Source organism: Aphelocoma coerulescens, chromosome 5 (genome assembly GCF_041296385.1).
Source record: "Aphelocoma coerulescens isolate FSJ_1873_10779 chromosome 5, UR_Acoe_1.0, whole genome shotgun sequence".
Taxonomy (NCBI): Eukaryota; Metazoa; Chordata; class Aves; order Passeriformes; family Corvidae; genus Aphelocoma; species Aphelocoma coerulescens.
The window spans coordinates 30803228-30822124 of record NC_091019.1 but is presented as its reverse complement, the minus strand read 5'-3'; the positions used below and the strand labels follow the sequence as shown (position 1 = coordinate 30822124).

At 42.0% G+C, this 18897-nt stretch overlaps 1 protein-coding gene across 3 annotated transcripts in view; it reads left to right on the top strand.

Moving 5' to 3' along the window:
• CDAN1 (codanin 1) overlaps positions 1-18801 on the top strand; it is a 33682-nt gene extending 14881 nt beyond the window's left edge. Inside the window, exons 11-28 of one of the 3 annotated variants that reach the window (XM_069017445.1) lie at positions 1617-1825; positions 2453-2567; positions 3377-3520; positions 4142-4308; positions 4927-5008; positions 5683-5772; positions 6833-6887; positions 7921-8054; positions 8756-8859; positions 10315-10464; positions 10875-10938; positions 11426-11504; positions 12500-12657; positions 13611-13718; positions 14091-14154; positions 15276-15478; positions 16172-16279; positions 17046-18801. In XM_069017445.1, coding sequence (XP_068873546.1) covers positions 1617-1825; positions 2453-2567; positions 3377-3520; positions 4142-4308; positions 4927-5008; positions 5683-5772; positions 6833-6887; positions 7921-8054; positions 8756-8859; positions 10315-10464; positions 10875-10938; positions 11426-11504; positions 12500-12657; positions 13611-13718; positions 14091-14154; positions 15276-15478; positions 16172-16279; positions 17046-17168 — 2157 coding nt within the window. In that variant the 3' untranslated portion in view covers positions 17169-18801. Of the gene's footprint in view, positions 1-1616; positions 1826-2452; positions 2568-3376; positions 3521-4141; positions 4309-4926; positions 5009-5682; positions 5773-6832; positions 6888-7920; positions 8055-8755; positions 8860-10314; positions 10465-10874; positions 10939-11425; positions 11505-12499; positions 12658-13610; positions 13719-14090; positions 14155-15275; positions 15479-16171; positions 16281-17045 lie in introns of those variants that run through there. The other 2 variants (XM_069017446.1, XR_011151382.1) reach the window with 2 other exon arrangements.
• Positions 18802-18897: the final 96 nt, after the last annotated feature.

Here is an 18897-nt window from a genome sequence, read left to right as displayed (position 1 = left end):
GAGTGCAAAAAATCTCTGGTCCTTCTGTGTAACACTGCAACAAGCTGGTTTTGGTACAGTGTTGCTGTTGTAATTTAAAGGGGTTTTTTAGCCAATTTCAAGCATCATCTGACTTCATTGTAACGAAGGAAATGAAGAAGGAGAAGATGCTTCTGAATGAAGTATAGATATTCACTGTATTCTCTGTAGATGCTTGGCTTATTGGTGGGTTCCTTTTGGAGAGCAAAACAGACACAAAACCTCGTCTTGAGTATTAGCCCACACACATTGCTAGGAAGCTGCAAGGTGTTGGAATGTTGTAAATTCCTCTAGTGTTAAGTCTGGGTTTGCATCAGTGTCCTGTCTGACTGTATGAGTGTGTTTGTGGAAACTGTGGGACAGAGGTAAAGTGAACTTCATTACATCAATAGGATTTAATTAGTCCTAGGTGCTGTATTTCTCTTTTATATCTGTGCCTTCTTAATGAAGACTGCAGGATTTCACAAGGGTAGCCAAAGATCTAAACTGATAACTGGGTGTCTTCAATGGATCCAATGTGTCTGACTGGAAGGTGATTTGCAGAATCTTGTGTATATCATGATAGTCTTGCAGAAATGAACTGAGACTGAGGACTTTGTGTCAAAGCCTGATAATTTAAAGGTAGAGAAGTCTAACAAGATGTTCCCTTGGGGAGACAAGGATGTTCTGTTTGGTATAAATGGTACTTGCTCACTTGATAGGCATTCTTAAATGTTGCTTTTTATTATGATCTCTCTTATTAAAACTGTCATGACTTAGATGTATGCAGTCAACTTTTCCCATTGCTCAGCATTTGCTCGGTTATGTCTGGAGTGCTGTGTCCAGTCTTGGACTCACCAGTACAAGAAAAGAAAGAGCAAGTCCAGTGCAGGGCCACATAAATGATTAAGGGACCAGAGCATTTTTGTATGAGAAGAAGCTGAGAGCTAGGAGTATTCAGCATGGAGAAGAGAAGGCGCCAGGTTGTCTTAGCACTGTGTTACAAATACCTGCTGGGAGGGAATGAACATGAGGGAACCAGATTTTTCTCAGTAGTGTTCACTGACAGGTCAGGAGGTTGACCCTGGCTGAACAAGAGGGTTGGATTAGATGATCCAAGAGGCCCCTTCTAAACAGTTCTGCAGTTCTGTAATTCTTTGAGTCTTGAGTCGTATCGTGTTTTGGAGGCAGTGGGGCACTAATTTTTAAATTTTATTTGACTCTCTGGAAGTTCCAGGAAAACCTGCTGTGGGAATGTGTAGTGCAGTATCATGGGCCTTGGAGACTGAACTAAAGATGCTACTGAGTGGTTTATGAAGATCATGAGAGTGATAGGTATTCTCTTCACACATCCACATGTAGCCTGCTAGATACGCCCTAGTTAGATGTGTAGGCTTGGAATTCTGTCTCACAAGACCTCTAGGCTGTCTATGGCCAAGGTGGGTAGCATGCTGTGGCACAGGGAAGAGTTGTTCTGTATGTGGGCACCAGGAAAGATTGTGCTTGGATTACTCCAAAAACAGTCTTGTGAGGAAGGGATAATATGCTGGGTGAGAGATGAAGTGAAATGCTGCCCTGTTACAAATATTCCACCTTGGTACTCTTTCTGTCTCCTAAAGATGTGCAAAGGTCCTATCGGTGGTGGTGCAAGCTGGGGAGACACTCCAGACCAGGATGTCCTTAATATGCTGGGTTCTGATAATCTGAGCCGTTTGAAGAGGCTGCAGGAAAGATTTGTTGTTCCTCAGAGCATCAGAGGGCCTTGTCCACCTCCTTCATTCCCAGGGTGCCAACAATTCTTCAGGGACTTCATCCTCAGTGCAGGAAGGTGAGCAGCCTGTGCTTGCTGTTCCCTCTGTGACGTGTGTGGGCAATGGAAGCACAAGCACGTTTCTCTTGCAGCAGGGAGTTATCCAGAAAGATTGGGACTAGACTATATGGTAATGATTTTTCTTTGATAAACCTACCATACTTTCATGGAGCTGTCAGCATTTCCCAGTGCCAAGGCATGCAGTGCTACCTAGCAAGGACACTGGACTGGACAAATGCTTCTTGTATGATAGTGCATGAAGCCAAGGTGTACAGGATGAAGCCAGATTCATGGTTCTGTTTAATGTTTTAGTTTGTCACAATTCACAGCATGGGGGGATTGTGATCTGTGGGAGATTATAATCTTAAATTCAGTTATTTTATAGATTCCTCCTTTGTCAGATCAATTTTATTATCCTTATGCTGAGACTTGTTACATAGCATCTCTGAAAAAGAAGTGTGGAAATGAAGGTGCACAGCCAGTCCTAGTCTTCTCTCTTGCTTTCTTGTCTGTCAGTCTGTTACATTGGATGTCTGCTGGTGCTTGTTACAGCTCACGAGACAAGCTTAAAATTTTGCAGTGTTTTAGTTGAGGTTTTACTGCTGTTTTCAGTCCAGTCTGACTCACCATCATCTTTTGCTGAAGTTACCAGTTCAATCAGCACCTGATGGATAGTCTGTGCCTGAAGATACTTGAACTGAATGGCCTTACTCTGGTGGAGCATGAGCACAGTGATGGGGAAGCAGATATGGATGAACAGGTAGGCTTGCTTTATGCAAACACATCTGTCAGGAATTCCTCTGAGCTGTTCCAGTAGTCATACAATTACTGTCTTGATTGTGAGTTGTTTGGAGCTTTCACCACCGCATTTACAGGACAAGAGCTTCTTCATTTGGTTTTGTCATAACTCTGCAATTTGCTTATTTGTCTGATCCCCTTGCCACTTACTTGCATGCTTCAGGGTGCTTCATAGAACTGTCTTAAGTGCACAATAGTTGTGAAAGTGAAAGCCTTCTCTTTAGGCTGTTATATCCTGTGTTAGATCAATGAAATAACCAAGTCCAGTTGTTGCACCCTGTTTCAATAAGTTCCTTGCTACTTTTCCGTGTCGAAAGATTTTAGTTACAATGAATTTGTAGTCATCCCTGTTCATAGGTGTTCAGGTGTTTCTTCACTCAACTATACCTGTCAGAGGTGTCACAGCTTATAGACTATTAGCAAAGTAGTAGCCAAAGATTCATGAAAACTTGCAAAGCGGTAGTGCTGTAAAGGAGGCAATGAGATCAGCTCTGCCTCTCATTGACTCCAAAGTTCTTAATATGAAGATGTGACTGAGTAGCTGCTTGTTTTAGAAAGCTCTTGAATAATTCCTTCTTGCAAAGAAGTGAAGGAATGACAACAGGAGCAATTTAAAATGCTTGATAAATATGTATTTTAGAAACCTGGCTCTATTAAAACCAGTGATGAAGCTATGTGGCCCTTTTACATGAAGGGAGTGGAAGTTTAGTGTAGGCATTTGCTTTGCCAGCGTGAGGTAGCATTGCCTCAGCTTGCTTTCCTTTGTTTCAGGATGAAAAGAAGCGTTTCACCGTGGCTCTGTTGAGTCTCCGACTCCTCGCCAAGTTCCTGGGGTTTCTTGTTTTCCTGCCCTATCGCACTGCGGAGCAGCCAACCAGAGACTTGCAAGATTCCGCATTAGCGCTAAGAAACCAAGTAAGAAACCGAGCATTGCCTTTTGCTTGACAGGCAGTTTTTCTAGTCCAAGGAGGATTGTGAATAGTCATGCACTTTCAAAGTGAGCCAGTGGTTCCTGGGATGATGTTACATGGTTCTGTGTCCCTGCTGCATATTCTGGTGTTGGGAACAAAGGAAAAAAGAATTTGTGTAACCTTGAAAAGAGGGAGCAATGCACTGATGGTGAGGTACTTGGTCTTCTGTTATTTCTGCTAATCTGGATCTGTCATACCAAAACTTTCACCTAGCTGAGACAACTTGCATTTATAGTGTCACATTCAGCTACCAGGACTGATTCTGTTAGTTTTGCACCTGTGTCCCAGCAGTGTGTCATACTGAATGGAAGCATTAGACCTTGACTCCACTTTGTACATAGTCAGGCTTCTAGCCTTGCTTTTCCAAGTCCCAGTGGGACTTCTGGTTGCAGTCATAGTGTGGTTTGTACCTCTGGTCTTGTGCAAAGAAGTGTTTTCATTAGCCAGAATTCACCAGAACAGAAGATGAAATCCCAGAAAGAAAAGCCAAGATATAGATAAAAGTTTTTTATAAGTATCAAAAGATAACTTCAAGCTACTGGTTTAACTTTTCTTGTCCTTTAAGACCCTGCCTGTACTGGATATATTAAAGCTTCTGAGACAATCTATTCGGGATCAACGTTCTATCCTCACTATTCCTTGGATTGTGGAGTACCTTTCTCTTGTGGATCATATTGCTCCTTTCCTTGATTATTACAGGAAAGTATTTGGTCTCTTGCTGCAGGTATACAGGTAAGAGCCTGGGAAACTATATATATAAAGAATGTTTCTGTGAATGTTTGATTATTTAGTTGAGGTGCCTGATGGTTGAGAATGCATGCTGGCATTTGTTTGAGATTCTTATAAAAAGCTCTAAAGCACTTTTTTTTTTTTTTTGTGGTGCAGAGCATGCATACCTTATAGCTTACATAAAGCTCAAAGAGAACACAGCCTAAACTTCGGGATTAATACTTGATTCCCATATGTGGTTTGTTCATTAAGTAAATAAAAATCTTTAAACCCCACTTGATCACTCTACATCTGCAGCTGCGATTGACCTTCAAGCTGCAGCTTGAATTTGACCTTAAACCTACAGGGTTTCTAATGCCTAAATGATTTTCTAGTTTTTTTTCCTATATACATGAGGAAAATTTGAAGCACATTCTAGAGAAGGGCTTGTCTAGTGTAAACTTAAGACAGGATATTATGCAGGAACATAAAAAAAGTAGAGCTTACTCTCTCTTTAGGCAGACATGCAGGGAATGTGTACATGATGATACATAGTGTAAGTGAATGGTTTGGAATGTTTTCCTTAATGAAAACTGAGCTGCTGGAAACTAACACTCTCTTTCTTCATCTGCTGCATGGCAGGTTAATGATCCTTTCTGAAGACAAGGAGATGAGTTTCCTGAACAAGCTGCTGATCCTTGCAGTTCTGGGTTGGCTTTTTCAGGTAGGGTCTCCTGTGTGTGTAGCTCTTCTGTGAAGAAAAAGCGGGGCCCAGAACTCAATACAAAATAGCATTGAAATGAATTAAAACAATTCAAAACAGTAGTTTGTTGTTTTGATGCAGCATTTTTACACTGGTGTGGGGTTTAAAGAAAAACTGTATGTTAATGGAGAATTATTTTCCTCTAGTGGAATTGTGTGAAGCAACATTTTTTTTTTCCAATAGGAATTCTAATTGCATCTGAAACACATTCTGTACTTACTAATCTGCAGCCTTGTAAGAAAATTGACAGCTGATTCCTGTTAGAACTGGAAGCTTGTGTCACAAAGATGGTCAGCCTTGAATTACTGGGGGAGTATATTGTCTTATAGAGGGATGGTGTGTGATGAACTTTTAAAATTCTTTTGTGCCTCCAGTTGGAAGCAAGGTAACTACTTAGCAAGTAGTTGGAAATGTGAAAGATGCTCTATGGGGAGGGTAAGGAAGGTGGCTTATGTTATTGTGGTCAAAATAAGTCTTTAATTTTATGGAAAGGTTTTCCTCAGGGCAAGAGGATCCCTAGTGCTAGGGGTCCTTTTGTGGATGGCAGGGTGGTGAGATTTTACTGTCCCGTTATCAGAAATGGTGGAAGTTACTGACTGCCTTTTGGGTTGCAACTGCTGGGTTTTCTGTTTCAGGTTCCATCAGTCCCTGAAGAGTTGTTTTTTACTACTGATGACAGGCAGGAGAGATTTGTGATGGATACTGTGACATCTGCTCAGGCTTTGGTGAGTTAGTGCAGCAGCATGTCCTCTGAATCTGTGGGTGAAGATGGACCTACCACTTCCTCGGGAGTTGTAAGATTTTATCAGGAACTTCAGGGCAGCTGCACTGAGCATATGGAGACCAATGGATGTGATGCCCAGTTTGTCCAAGTGCCTCCATTGCATCGCATCTGTGTTAAGGGTTGTGAACTCTGTGTTACAGCTCTGGGGTTTCCGTCAGGCAGGAGCCATCTCACCTGCTGCAATAATTTGCAGAACAGGTGCCAAGTTATGCTGGAGGATCAGATGCTGTTTTCCTGCAAGGTGAGCTGATAGAACTGTAGCTCTTTCCAGAAATAAGCAAAAGTAATGGTGAACAGAAATAGTAAGGTGGGACTGTAAGAGTGAGGTTGCTGTTTGTGAGGTCACCTGTTTTCCAGTGTCATGATAAAGGGTAGCTGAACTGACAATGGTATGAGCAAGCAGGAAATGAGGTGAGCTTATGGCATGTGTGATGTTCCAGATAACTCCCAGACATGCAAGGGGGTATATAGTAGTCCATGGAAAAGGGGTATGTATGCTAAGATACTCTGCCTTGGTGGATGGGATCTGAAGTTCCTGTTCCTCCCGGGGCCCTGCCTGTGCTGTGTTAATACCGGGTGACATTTCTCCACGGTGTGGTGTCCCAGTGAGTCTGGATGAAGGCACTTGTGGAGGTGTAATGCATAGCAGATGTGCCTCATGTATTTTCCTCCATGGAAAGGTTTCTCCCTTATGAGTAGAAGCTGTGGCAACAGTCCTGGTTCCCTTCTTTAACCCAGCTTTCAGCTGGGCTTTGTTAGTGATGGGGCAAAGGCTGAGCTACACTAATAAAACGAAGAGCAGGTCATTCTGTGTAACAGGGCTGGACTGAACACTTTGGGCTGCAAAGTTCATAATTTTACTATGTATTTGGAATCCAGATATTGTTTTTGTGGAAAGGTAGCCCTGAAACCTGCCTGTGACTGCATGTATGGAATTTCTGACTTGAAGACTGTTTCTTTCCTGCTGTATCCTTTCAGCATTTCCTTCATTTTCTCACCAGGACTTTGTACCCTTGGTGGATCAGCAGTTACTTTATACCTGCTGTCCCTATCTTGGTGAGTATTTTACTTATTTTTGCTATATACATAAAATATATTAGTATGTATTTACTTTTATTTAGTTAGTTGTTTATATTTGTTGTTTGGTACTGTGAGTCCTTGGATCACCTTTCTTACTCCTCCTCACAACTTCATGTCTCAGTTGTGCATGCAAGAACCTTGATAAAAAGCTGTATTGCAGAAGCTCCTGCAGCTGTGGATAGTATCTGGTGAAGCTGTAGGAGGGAGGCTACATAGTCAGGATAGTTGATCCACAGAGCTTGAATATGGAGGGACAGGGGAAGCCACCCCTCACAAACTGCAAGGAAACATTATAAGGATTACATGCACAACTTTTCTATCCTAGGTATAGGAAGAGGTTTTTGTACTGTGAGGCATGTCTTGTTCCTTGAGCATATTTTTGCTGCCAGGCAGAGGGGAGGAATCCTTTGTGCCCTGGTGTTTTGTCAGGTTGTTGTTTGAGATAGCTTTTTTGTGGCATCTGTCTACCAATGGTAAAACTTCTCTCTGTAGACAATAGAGTCCCAGATGGGGAGATGGTGCTCTTCTTCTTGGGACTTAGTGGGAAAACTGTATGTTAAACCTGCATCACAAAAGCTTCTAGGGGTGAATAGGTTGTCCAGCTTTTCCCTCACTATGTTCTCCTGAGTCTGTTGGAATTGTGTGTAACAATTGTGTGCTTGCCTTGTTGTCCTTGTAGACATTATGGTTCTTGCTTGCCACACTGAAAAGGAATGTACAAAAGTGACTGCTCCTTCATCCTTCTGAACTGGTCCCAGGGAGGACTAGTTCTAGGGAGATTTTTGGAAGCTTCCTCTTTTCAGAGCCTTGCCTGCCTTGATATGCCCTGCCAGTCAAAAGTGTGGGATGCTCCCTCTGCTTTTCTGAAGCTTCTGTTTTCGTAGAAGCCGAGAGAATCTGCTCTGGGAACAGGACTGAAAAAGTGAAAGTCTCTTTCTTGAGTTTTGATATTTTTTTTTTTTTTTTGTCCTTGCTTATGAGGTTGATGACTACTTTTGCACCTGTACAGGTGAGCTGCGTAAACTACTTGCTTCTTTTGTGGCTGGCAGTGGAGGAAAAAATGGTGGTTTTATAAGGAAAATCACTCCCACAGCTGCAGAGTCCTTGGCACCAAAGGCTTCTGTCACTCAGAGGAGACTGCAGGTAATGAAATTAGGGAGTGAAAAGGGGCAGGAGAAATTTGCTTGTGTGGGTGTAGGGTTATACAGTGGTCTCTTAATGCCAGGGAAAGAAAGAATGGACCTAGGCAGCAGGGGAACATTGTGTTTAACAGTCAAGAAGTATCTTTACTCCCTGTTTTTCTATTACAGTCATGTGTCTGGGATACAGTGGGGGTGCTGAAATCCAGAGAACCTCAGTAAACACTCTTTCAGTTGGAACAACTAGTCTTATTTATCTCTTTCCCTCTTCTTTAACATAAAATGTTGGTATGTTTCTCATACTTTCTTTTGGTTAGATTGTAGCCATGCTTTCCACTGAAAGGATGACCTGTGTAGGAGCCTACAAGATTACCAGCCTGTAATTAAAAGGACTTGTTCTTTCCAAGACGAGCCCTATGTGGTGACTCACTACTAGTAGGCACTGTCAGAACTCTCCCCTTCTTCCCTTTACAGGTCTTTTGTAGCTTCAGAAACCCTGATAATGAGCTTTGGGTTAAATGGTTAGAAGGGAATAGGGAGTAAGTAATGTACTGGGATGATGAATGCCACAGTAGTAGAAAGTTCTAGTGTAGGCAAATTGTCTTTTAGTACATCTCCAGATGGTAGTTCTGTCTGTTCCTGTGTTGGTGAGAGGAGGGTCTGGGTGGAGTGCTCTAATGAATTGTAGTGCTTTCTCTTGAACAGGTAGAGTTGGAACAGGCCTTTTTCCACAACCAGCCTCCTTCCCTACGGAGAACAGTGGAATTTGTGGCAGAGCGGGTGGGATCCAACTGTGTTAAGCACATCAAGTAAGTGCTGGTCGCCTGTTCTGTGACATAAGAAGTTACATTATGATTAGGCAAAGACTTGATCCTTTAAACTTGCATTTATGGGGGAAAGAAGCTTCCCTGAGGGTGTACTGTGTAGCAGAACACCAAGGCTGTGTAAGACTGTGACCAGCAGCATCTGCTGTTATAGAGGGGAATTTGTGAAGGGATGTAGAGAGGAGGGTGATACAACTGTGGGACACTTTGTATGTGAATGCAGTGCAGCATTGAGACTTTATAGCCTTTTCAGAACATTCTTGCTAGTGATAGGAAAATCGAATATCAGGAATGACCTCTGGAGGTCACTTGATCCAAACTCCTGCTCAAAGCAGGGCCAGCTTTCAGGTTAGATCAGGTTTATTGGCACCTTTTCCAGCTGTAAGAGTTTCTATCTCTTAAGGGTGAGGATTCAGCCAGCCTCTTTGTACCATGTTCCAATGCTTAATTTTCCCAGGCTTTGTGAAAAATGTTTCCTTATATCTTATCAGAATATTTGTTGTTCCAGCTTGTGCATATTCCTGTCAACCTTTAGCAGTGCTCTTCCTGGAAGTCTTGTTCTGTCTTCTCTGTAAATTTTCCTTCTCCCTTCAGCTTTTTCTTGTCTCCAGGCTAGGTGAAACTGACTCCCCCTTGTAGGCGTGTGCTCCAGCGTCCCAGCTATTTTAATAATTTTTTTATTTTCTCCTGCAGTTACTCAAATTGTCAATGGCTTTGTTGTCCTGAGATCCCAAAGCTGGACACACTACTCCAGATGCAGCCCCACAGTGATGAGGGAAGCAGTAACTTCCCTTGACTTGCTGGCTGCATTGTTGCTATTGTCAGCCCAGTATAAGGTTGGCTTTCTTTGGTCACTCCTAACTCACTCACCTTGTGTTCTGGGAACCCCAGGTCCTTTCTGCAGAGCTGCTCTGTAGCCAGTAGACCCCAGCCTGTACAGGTGCACAGTCAGCCCATTTCTCCCTCACAGTCCTCCTGTGTGACAGCCCTGCCCTCCAGCTCATGAGCTTGCTCAGAGTTTGCACTGTTCTGTTGTCCAGCTTGCTGCAGCCATTAAATGTTACCAGCCCCTAAGGAATGGTGGTTGTAGTGGGCTGCTGCTGACTTTGAACTTCTTTGAACTTTGAACTTCTGAGCACTATCAAATGAGCATACAAGGGTATTGCTGCCAGAAAGGAGACCTGTAACCAAGTATGTTTCTTGTAAAACCTAAAGGCTTTTGACTCTTGAGTCTTAGTACTGTTTTGGTGTCTTCACTGCTGTTTTCTTCATACATATAGAGCAAGGAGATGATACAGTACTAATTCGTTTTTAGCAGAGTGACTTACTGCATTTAAGATGGGTATCCCCCTAAACTGGGGAGAAGAGCTGGGTACAGTTAGTGTGCACTGTTTCTCGTATTGATTTCAGTCTGCCTGATTGTTCTTGGTTTTGTTGCAGGGCAACACTGGTAGCAGAGCTGGTCCAAAGGGCTGAAGCCATGTTGCAAGATAAAGTGAAGGAGGAGGACGTTAATCATGACAAACTGCTTGAAGAGGTGTGCACTCATCTGTATGAGGAAGGGGCCCAGGCACTCATCAAAGGCAGAGAGTAAGGAGGAAAAGTTATTCAAACTTGTGCCTTCCCATCTCTTCTTACTGCAGAATCTGTAAGCCTAATTTAGCTTGGCCTGTCATGCTCAGGTCCTGGTAATTATAAACCATGCCCTCTGCTCTTCTTAGGGTGAGTGTCTGCTGTGCCTCCAGCCAGTTAATACTGTATTCGTAAGAAGGAGTAAAGGTGCTGTGTGTTCCTCTGCATCCATCTCCAAACAGACATCCACTGCAGCTATTGTATTTCCCCTCTTTGGAAAATTGATATTGCAGCTTGGTTGCTTGTAATTACCCTTTGCTTGTCTTGTTCTTTTAGTTTGATTTATTGCCTTGCTACATAATGAACCTCTGAGTGTTGTCCAAGAACTTCGACTAATCCTGTGGCACACTTTCTTTCTTTTCTTGCAGGTTTTGCAAAAAAAAAGGTCCTGAGGCAGTAAGGGTGTTGTTGCCAGAAGAGACATCTGCAGCAGTATGTATTTTCACTAAAACTTATTGAAAGCCTTGACTTTTAAGTCTGGATCATTACCATTTTTCCATTGCTGCTTCACTTATCCCTTAATAGCTCAGGTCAAGGGAATCTATTGATGCACTCATGAGAGGACTGATAGATGCTAAGGAGAGTCACTTCTACTGGGCTGCCTTGCATATTCTGGGTAAAGTGATGCTCCAGCTCATAGCTGACTATTGTGGCTAGAATGTTATATAAACTGCATTCATCTTGCAATGGTAATGCTTTTGTTCTAGCATTGACTTCCACAAGAGTTGATGAGATTTGGAAAATCAAAACGGGTCAGTTGTATTGCTCAAACCAGCAGTTTCCACAGAGGGGGTGGTTCTCAGTTTAATTGTTGCATGCCAAAATTAAGCTTTTTTCCTCTAGACTTCCTTCTGAATTTTCACTGACTACAGTGCTGTGGCTGATAGTAAACCTATCATTTTTTACCCTTCCTGTAAAGGTTTTAAGTAGTGCAGAAAACATTGCGGTGGAACTGGCTACTGAGAGAGCCTGTGGCTGGCTCTCTGCCAACATTTCAGGTGAGTCTTTTTACCTGGAACTAGGTCTTCTAACCTGTGCATTGTACTCTTTTTTTCTGAGATTAAGGGACAGACACTGTTACAAAGTACTTAGTCCTACTAGTTTTTCTTTTAGTGGAAAATATGTGGTTGCTCTGTCCCTCCTTGTTTAGGAATAACAGAAATGATTTCTAGCTCTAAGAACCTTCTTTGGGGATCTTTTGGGCTTGGCCCATGGTAGTGATTTTTAGTTATGGAGTCTTGTTAGGATGGTGGGAGTAAATGCTGTGAAAAGCTTCTTCTGGAAATGTCATCTAGGCTGAAGTTGTCTTAGCACTTCCAGTGTATGCAGACAACTGCTCTCTCAAACCACCTTATGGTTCACATGTACAGAGTGCTTCTGAAATCTCCTGTAAAACAAACACTTCTTGGACTTGGCTGTATTTTCTGCAGGCTGAAGGCAAGTGTTGTCCTTTTACTCTGTAATACTGCTCTGGCAGCTCTTCAGAATCTCTGAAAACCCATTTTTTCAAGAGGTTGTGCCAAAAGTCTGGGGAGGAATGTCCAAGTACCATTTGCAGCTGCAGGAATTTAGTGTTTTGGATGCTGATCAAAACTTATTTTGGTAGAAGACATATGGCTTTTATGGGCACAGTGGTTGAACTGGTATGATCACACTGAATCAGCTTTGTGCTTTGGCATCACCTTCTGGCTTAGCTACTGTGTTTGTTAAAGCTGCTGAAATATTTTGATGGGAAGTGAGATGAGTTTCCAGCGGTACCTGGCAGTGATGGGTGACTGCCTTCTACAGCTGTGGGTTAGCACACCTTCTCCACATGTGCCTCTGCACATTAAATACAGTGGGAGGTCAGAGAGAGGGGTTTGAAAATGTAAGCTGTCTTATTTCCTTATTCGCTGTGGTCCTTGGAATGAGAGGCTGAGTGTTTGGAAATGGTTCTCTGCTTCAGTGGAGAGAAAAACTGAAGCAGACAGGATTTGTTCTCTGTTCTCTGTAGCACTCATCAAAAGGGAAGTGAAGGCAACCTTCAACCGAATGCTGAAAGTCCCAGGATTTCCCTTGCCAGGTGAGGATGCTCTGGAGTTGAGAAGGGACTGTCCTCCAGGCTGTCAGCACTGTGCTCCATTTCCCTCCCAGATCATCAATGAGATTAAGGTACACAGTATTCACTTCCTGGCCTGCCCCAACTCCCTTTCTGTTTTTCACATTGGTGTTCTTGTGGTTTGTTTTTATCATTTTGTGGGGGTCTGTTTGTTTGTTTGTTTGCGCTTTTTTAAGAGAATGGTCTGGTTCTGAGGAACTGGCTGTGGGGAGTGCTTAGGAAGCACGATGGAAAGTTCTCAGGTTTTTTAAACCCCTGCTTGCTGTGTCTAGATCAGAGTTCCCTGTTAGGAGTGCTATCTCAAATACAGATTTCTGGTAGCATGCCAGTGTGGCCTTTTTGATATGAGTAGGGTGGAAACCACAGTATGGACACCATAATATTGTGTACAGTTTTGCAATCATTTAACCTATGCACCCCATAAGGAAAAGAAGGATTCTGAACACCTCAATATTTTACCATTATGTATTCTGCCTATTTTTTTTGTTCCTGATTGTCTGCTTGCAGACAAGTAATGCTGGTTATCACTGTCATTGCTTTCCCAGCAACTGTGTGAAAATGAGTTCACATCCTTTAATGCTTTCTTGCTTGTGCTAAAATAAAAAGAGGAGGATAAGTTGTGTGAGGAAACCTCTGGGTCGACACTGAAGCTTCCCTGACAATATAAGAGGGCTCTGGATTTCTATAATACTTCTATCCTGAACTTGCTGTGCTGTCAGATTTATCTAGAGCTTTCAGTGCTAGGACTTTTAAGGAAGATGAACTTGTTGCCATCATTGAATTTTACTTCATAACATTAGTGAGAACTGTGCTAGAAAATGAGATCTTGGTAAGGTTGTGAAAAATCAGCTTTAATCTATCTTTTGAAATGTGTATTCTAGCTTAGGTTTTGGTTTTAATGAGGACCCAAGAACTCCTTATTGAACTGCTCTGTCACAGGTCCAAAGATCTGTTTGTGGAAGACTAGGATACTAATGTGTGGGTTGCTGTTGTCTTTCTCATCAAGGATGTGCTCTGCGTTGCTGTGGGCCCACGGGATGAGGGTGAAGTGGTTGACTATGTGTGGCTGGAGTGCTTGCTGGGAAGGTTGAGTCAGACACTTCGATGCAGAAAGGTAAAAGATGTAAAAAAGCAACAAAACCCCCCTTTGAATCACTTTGAGCTGTCTTGGTACCTGTAAACTTGTTAGTTGGCCTTGCCTCACAGCTGAGTTCAGTTGAGGGGTTTTTATTTGAGCTCTAATGTGGCAATGTTGCTCTGCATTTTTTATACCGTGTAGATTTGCTTATTAATTCTGTTTGCCTTTGTGAGTCCCCTTTTCATATATGACTTTTTTTTTTGTCTTTCAGTCTTCAGTGGTCTCCTCATTACAGCTCTGTGGTGTAAATTGCCTGCTCTTCTCAGATATTTTTATCCCTTGTGAAGCCCTGTTTTGTCCAGTCTGCAGTATGGGGACAAAAATACAACTTTTTTTTGTGTTTTCCAGTTCATGTGTCCCACATCGGAACAGCAGCTGGCCAAGTGCACGGTTGAGTTGGTGTCTTTGCTGGGTAAGTCTGTTATGATAAGCTATTTAAGACTGAAATCTGTTATTACAGTTCTCTTAGATCCTTGAGATCAGAGATTTAAGTGTTTAGAGCTCATGGATATTTGATTCTCTTCAGTGTCACTGAGTCTGCACATTTTTTTCCTGTCATTTTGGGTGTTTTTTCTTATTCCCTCTTACATTCTGCAAAACAGAATTGTACAGTGACTAACCATCCTTCTGATCTGTTTCACATCTCTGTTGTTTTTTATTTATTGACACCATCATTTAAATATGGGATATGTTTTCCAGTATTTCTGCCTCTGAAAAATTGTGGTTGAGTTTGGGCTTTTTTTGTAAGAGTAAGGACCTTTTCCATTTCAACATTAAATTATGTTTTTATGGCTTTTTTATGGAAAGAATGGAAATAACTTGTTTTCTGTGTATTATGACTCCTGTGAACATTTTCAGTTTGTTTTTTTTCTCTTGCTTTGATGTGTAAATACAATTTTTCTCTGAGCAGGAGCTTGTGATCTCAATGTAGGTGTTTTCTTCATGGGCAACCTTCTAATTGCCTGGTTTTAAAGCCAGCTTTAGAAGTTTTGTGCATAATTTGTTTTTTCAGAAGGCAGTTCACATCTGAATATTGTGAAATTTATTCTGGGGACAGTAGTATCAACCTATCCTGTTCCATTAGACTGTACCAAGGAAGAAGTGGTATCTTCTTCTGTTCATGTTCATCTGCAGTTAAACACTGTTCAGCTTTACTTTCACTTGTGTGAAGTCACTTAACTCTGCCTATAATCTAAACTATGAACAACTGTTCAATCTTTCTATAGATTTAAATGTTTAACTGTGTTACTCTTCTCTCCTTTGAAGTAACACCTAGGTTCTCTGATTAAATATTAGGCTGACTTTCAAGACTTGGGGCTATATTCCAACCAATTGGTGTTCTTTGTCTGAGGAATATAAATCTCTTCCTATGTCATATTGTCTGTATAGTTTCAAAGCTCATAATTTTGCATATTTCCAAACTCCAGTCCTCTTAGGTTGACTGGTTTGTACTAAGTGTGCTGCTGAACCAAGATGATGACTGTAAAAGGAAATAATGCAGCTATAGGAGTCCATTTTTCATCCTTTTCTTAGTTTCAGATCGTGTTCCTCTGAGTCTTGGGATCAAATCCCCAGAGAAGAGCCCTGAGAGGCTGTGTGTAAAGAACAAGCCCACCTATGGCCTCCTAAAACTGCTGTTGTCCATCTGGAAGGAGGACTTTGGGACGCCTGTGCCTGTGCAGCTGATCTTCAGCAGGAAGAACATTGGTTATCTTGCAGAAGTTAAGCAGCGAGAGGTAAAGCTTATTCCCATGTGTGGAGCAGGCTGGCACTTGTGTAGGAATTCTGCCAGCCCGCAGTGCTCGCTGGTGGCTCGTGTGACTGAGGCCAGTGGGCTTTGGTCACTGCTGGCTGGCATTGTTTCTGTGGGGCAGTGAAAGACAGGGATGTGTGCAAATTGCCAGGGGTTCATACCTGCCTGGGGGCTCTCGGGAAGGCACAGTTTTGTTCAGGAGCCAATGGCAAAATGGCTCATGTGGCCTAGGATATTGCAAGGACTGGACACACGCGACTGTCATTGGTTGCATTCTTGTGTCTCTTATCATCTTGCATTTCTGCATGCATGTTGGTGTTATAAGCACCCCAGCTAAAGCTGAAAATCACCCTGTTTAGCTGCAGGCTAAACCCAACTTATTTCAGAAGTCAAAGACATAATCCTCATCAGACAGGCATTAAATTCTTGGTGTGTTTATAAATTGACAATTTTGAGACTTTATGGTAGGACACAATCAATGTATGAACTAAAGAAATTTTGTTCAGTCATTTTGGATGTTGCTCTTGTTCTCATTGTCACATGCAGATAGATTATGTGCTTGCTCCTTTTCTCCACGTTCTGATCCAAAAAGAAAAGTGTGAATTATATATGGATAAAGAAACAAGCACACAATCCATTTCTTTTTGAGTTGTTGGTATTTTCTTCTCTTGTGCAGTGGGATTTGTTCCTTTTCTTGCTTCATGGTCTTGTAGAACATGAACTAATGAGAACTAGTGAAATCCAGAGTTGCCTGCATAGCCTTGAAGAGCTCCCTTGGCCCTCAGTAAGTAATTTTATGTGTGTGAACAATAAGTGAAATAAAAAGTAAAGCTACACAAAAGCCAATCCTTGTATTTCTGTTTCATGTAGATAAGGCCCATAACCTTCCCATCTGTGGTTCCTGCTAAATACAAAGGCAGGACTGGCTTCCAACAAAGCTTGTTACTAGTTGCAACAAAGCTTGTTGCTAGTGTTTGGCTGAAAGCTGTACTTGTGTGACTCCAACATTGCCCATGCAGTGAAAACATTTCCAAGAAAATTGGAAACCAGTTTGGAGACCAGCTGTCTCAGTTACCAGCTCTCAGTTCTAGCCTGAGTGTGCTTGCTGCATTCCAGCTGAGAATGATGTTTTGGGAAGGGTCTTAACTGACCAGTCATGCACTTAAATCCCTGTGCCTCCTACCACCAGAGTGTTAGAGCAGTTGGAATGTTCTAGAGGAGTCTCACTATTCTGGCCACTGTCAAAATGTAGGAATCCACCCAAATGCCTTGCTAAAATGGACAGTATTCCAAGGCTGGTGAGAACTTACATGTTGGAGCTGTTTAACCATTTAAATTGTGGCAGTGATCTCGTCTGAGAAGGGTGTGGGGATCAGAGGGAAGACTGAGCATGTCTGCAGGCATTCATCAATTCTGTAGCTTGTCTAGGTTTTTGCAGTGGAAAACCATCAGTATGTTTAACCTTGTAAAATACTTACAGAAAAATTAAGTAAGCCTCTTTGTTAGTATTTGTTAATAAGAGTTCTCTGGTTTATATCTGTTTGTTACAGGATTTTGTAAAAGACGTGAAAAGGCTGTCCCGAGTATTTGTATCGCAACATCAGACAGAGCCCAGGACTAACCCTTGTGAGCTGACCAGACAATCTCTAGGTACTGTGACCACACAAAGTTAGCAGAGGTGGACTCTGTGGACACAAATTACTAATGAAGATGCAAATAGAATTTTCAGTGTTTCTGAAAGGACTTGGAGCTCTTTGCTGGGAGCATACTGAAGATAAGAGGTCACTTTGTGCAAAACCTGCAATGGGCTTTCTGTCCTGGACATTTTGCCGTGGTGACTCTGCTGAAGGATTTACATCAGCAAATGGATCTCCAAGCCAAAAGTCTTTTAAGCACCTTGATTGTGTCTCAGAGCAGCTGTGAGACTCAGAGACACTTTTTGTTATTAGTGCAGCAATAGGCTGTGACCAAACCCAGGAATCAACTCAAGTTACTTTGTGATCAGAGAGATGGTTTCTTGGTGGCTGTCTCTTAACTCAGTGTGACTTCTCATGTTGTCTTTTAACAAAGCCTCTACAGTCAGGGGAAGGAAGAGGTGAACCTATGTGACACGGAGATGTGCCTATATTTATTTTTCATTGTAAGCTCAGCGTTGAAGGTTTGATTTTAATTAAGACTAATTTTAAAAGTTAAACCATATTAAATAAATCCACTAGACCATCGATAGCATTATTCTGAAAGGATGTTGATGCTAAAGTGTTTTTCCATCTCTTGTTGGAAACAGAATTTGTAATTTCCCAGGGCTTTTAATAGAAATAAGGGATAAAATATCTGTTTATATTTTTTACTGAAGACAGTATTTTTAAGACACTTTTATAGTTGTGAACATAAATGGCATCTGGATGCTATTCACTGGTTTTTTATATTTTTTCTTGCCTTGAGTTTGGGTTTTATCAGTCAGGAAGTGCTGCAGCAAGAAAATTACAGCCTGGAAGAGCAGACAAAGTAGTGAAGAAGCACTATGATGTTACATCCCCAGAGAGTGGGTTTTGAAAGGGACCCATTTCTTGGAGGACAATGGGTATTTTCTGCCCTTACAGACAGATTGTCACCAAGAGTGTGACCTCCTGTTCACTCCCTTCTCCCCAAGTATTTCCTTGAACTGGGGTTTGGGGCAGGGAGTGCTGGTGAGTAGCAGAGTATGTTTAGGTGCTCATCAGCTGTCTCATGGGATTCCCTCCCCCTACCCCAAAGCAGTGAGGACATTATTTCCTTTTGTCTAGGAGTGTCCTAATAGTGTAGGTTTTCCAGAAAGCAAGTTCTGATTTAAGAACAGCCTCTGGACAAGGTGAAGCCCAGGGCTGTTTAGCTTGCCTAATTAACTAACCTCTTCCCTGTATGAGGTGAAAAAAGGTAACATCTTGGAGTCAGTGATTTGAGAAAAACTACAGCTAGGGCTCATTAGGTAGAACTGTGGCTTCTGTTAAAATATGTGATACAGAAAGAGAAATCACAGAGGCACATCTGGGTCTGAAATGTACTGTGATTTTTCTTGGCTTGTTTACTTGTATTGAAAGATTTGGCAGGTTCCACCTGCATTCCTCTTTTTAGGGGTTTTCTGATGTGAATGAGAGAGTCCCCAAAAGTAGGCATGCTGCAATACAAATACAAATGGAAAATTCAATGCAAATTGAACAGCAAGTACACCATATCATGCCATACCTGCTCCCTGAGGCTGAGTATTACGTGATGTTTTGCTGCAGATTTCATTTGAAATTGTTGTCATAATAAACATTATTAAATGTCTTGTCTTGTGTTCAAGCTGTCAATATAGAACCTCTTGGTACTAGGGTGAAGAACAAAATGGGTACCTTTGCCACAAAGCATGGAGCAGATAAAGTG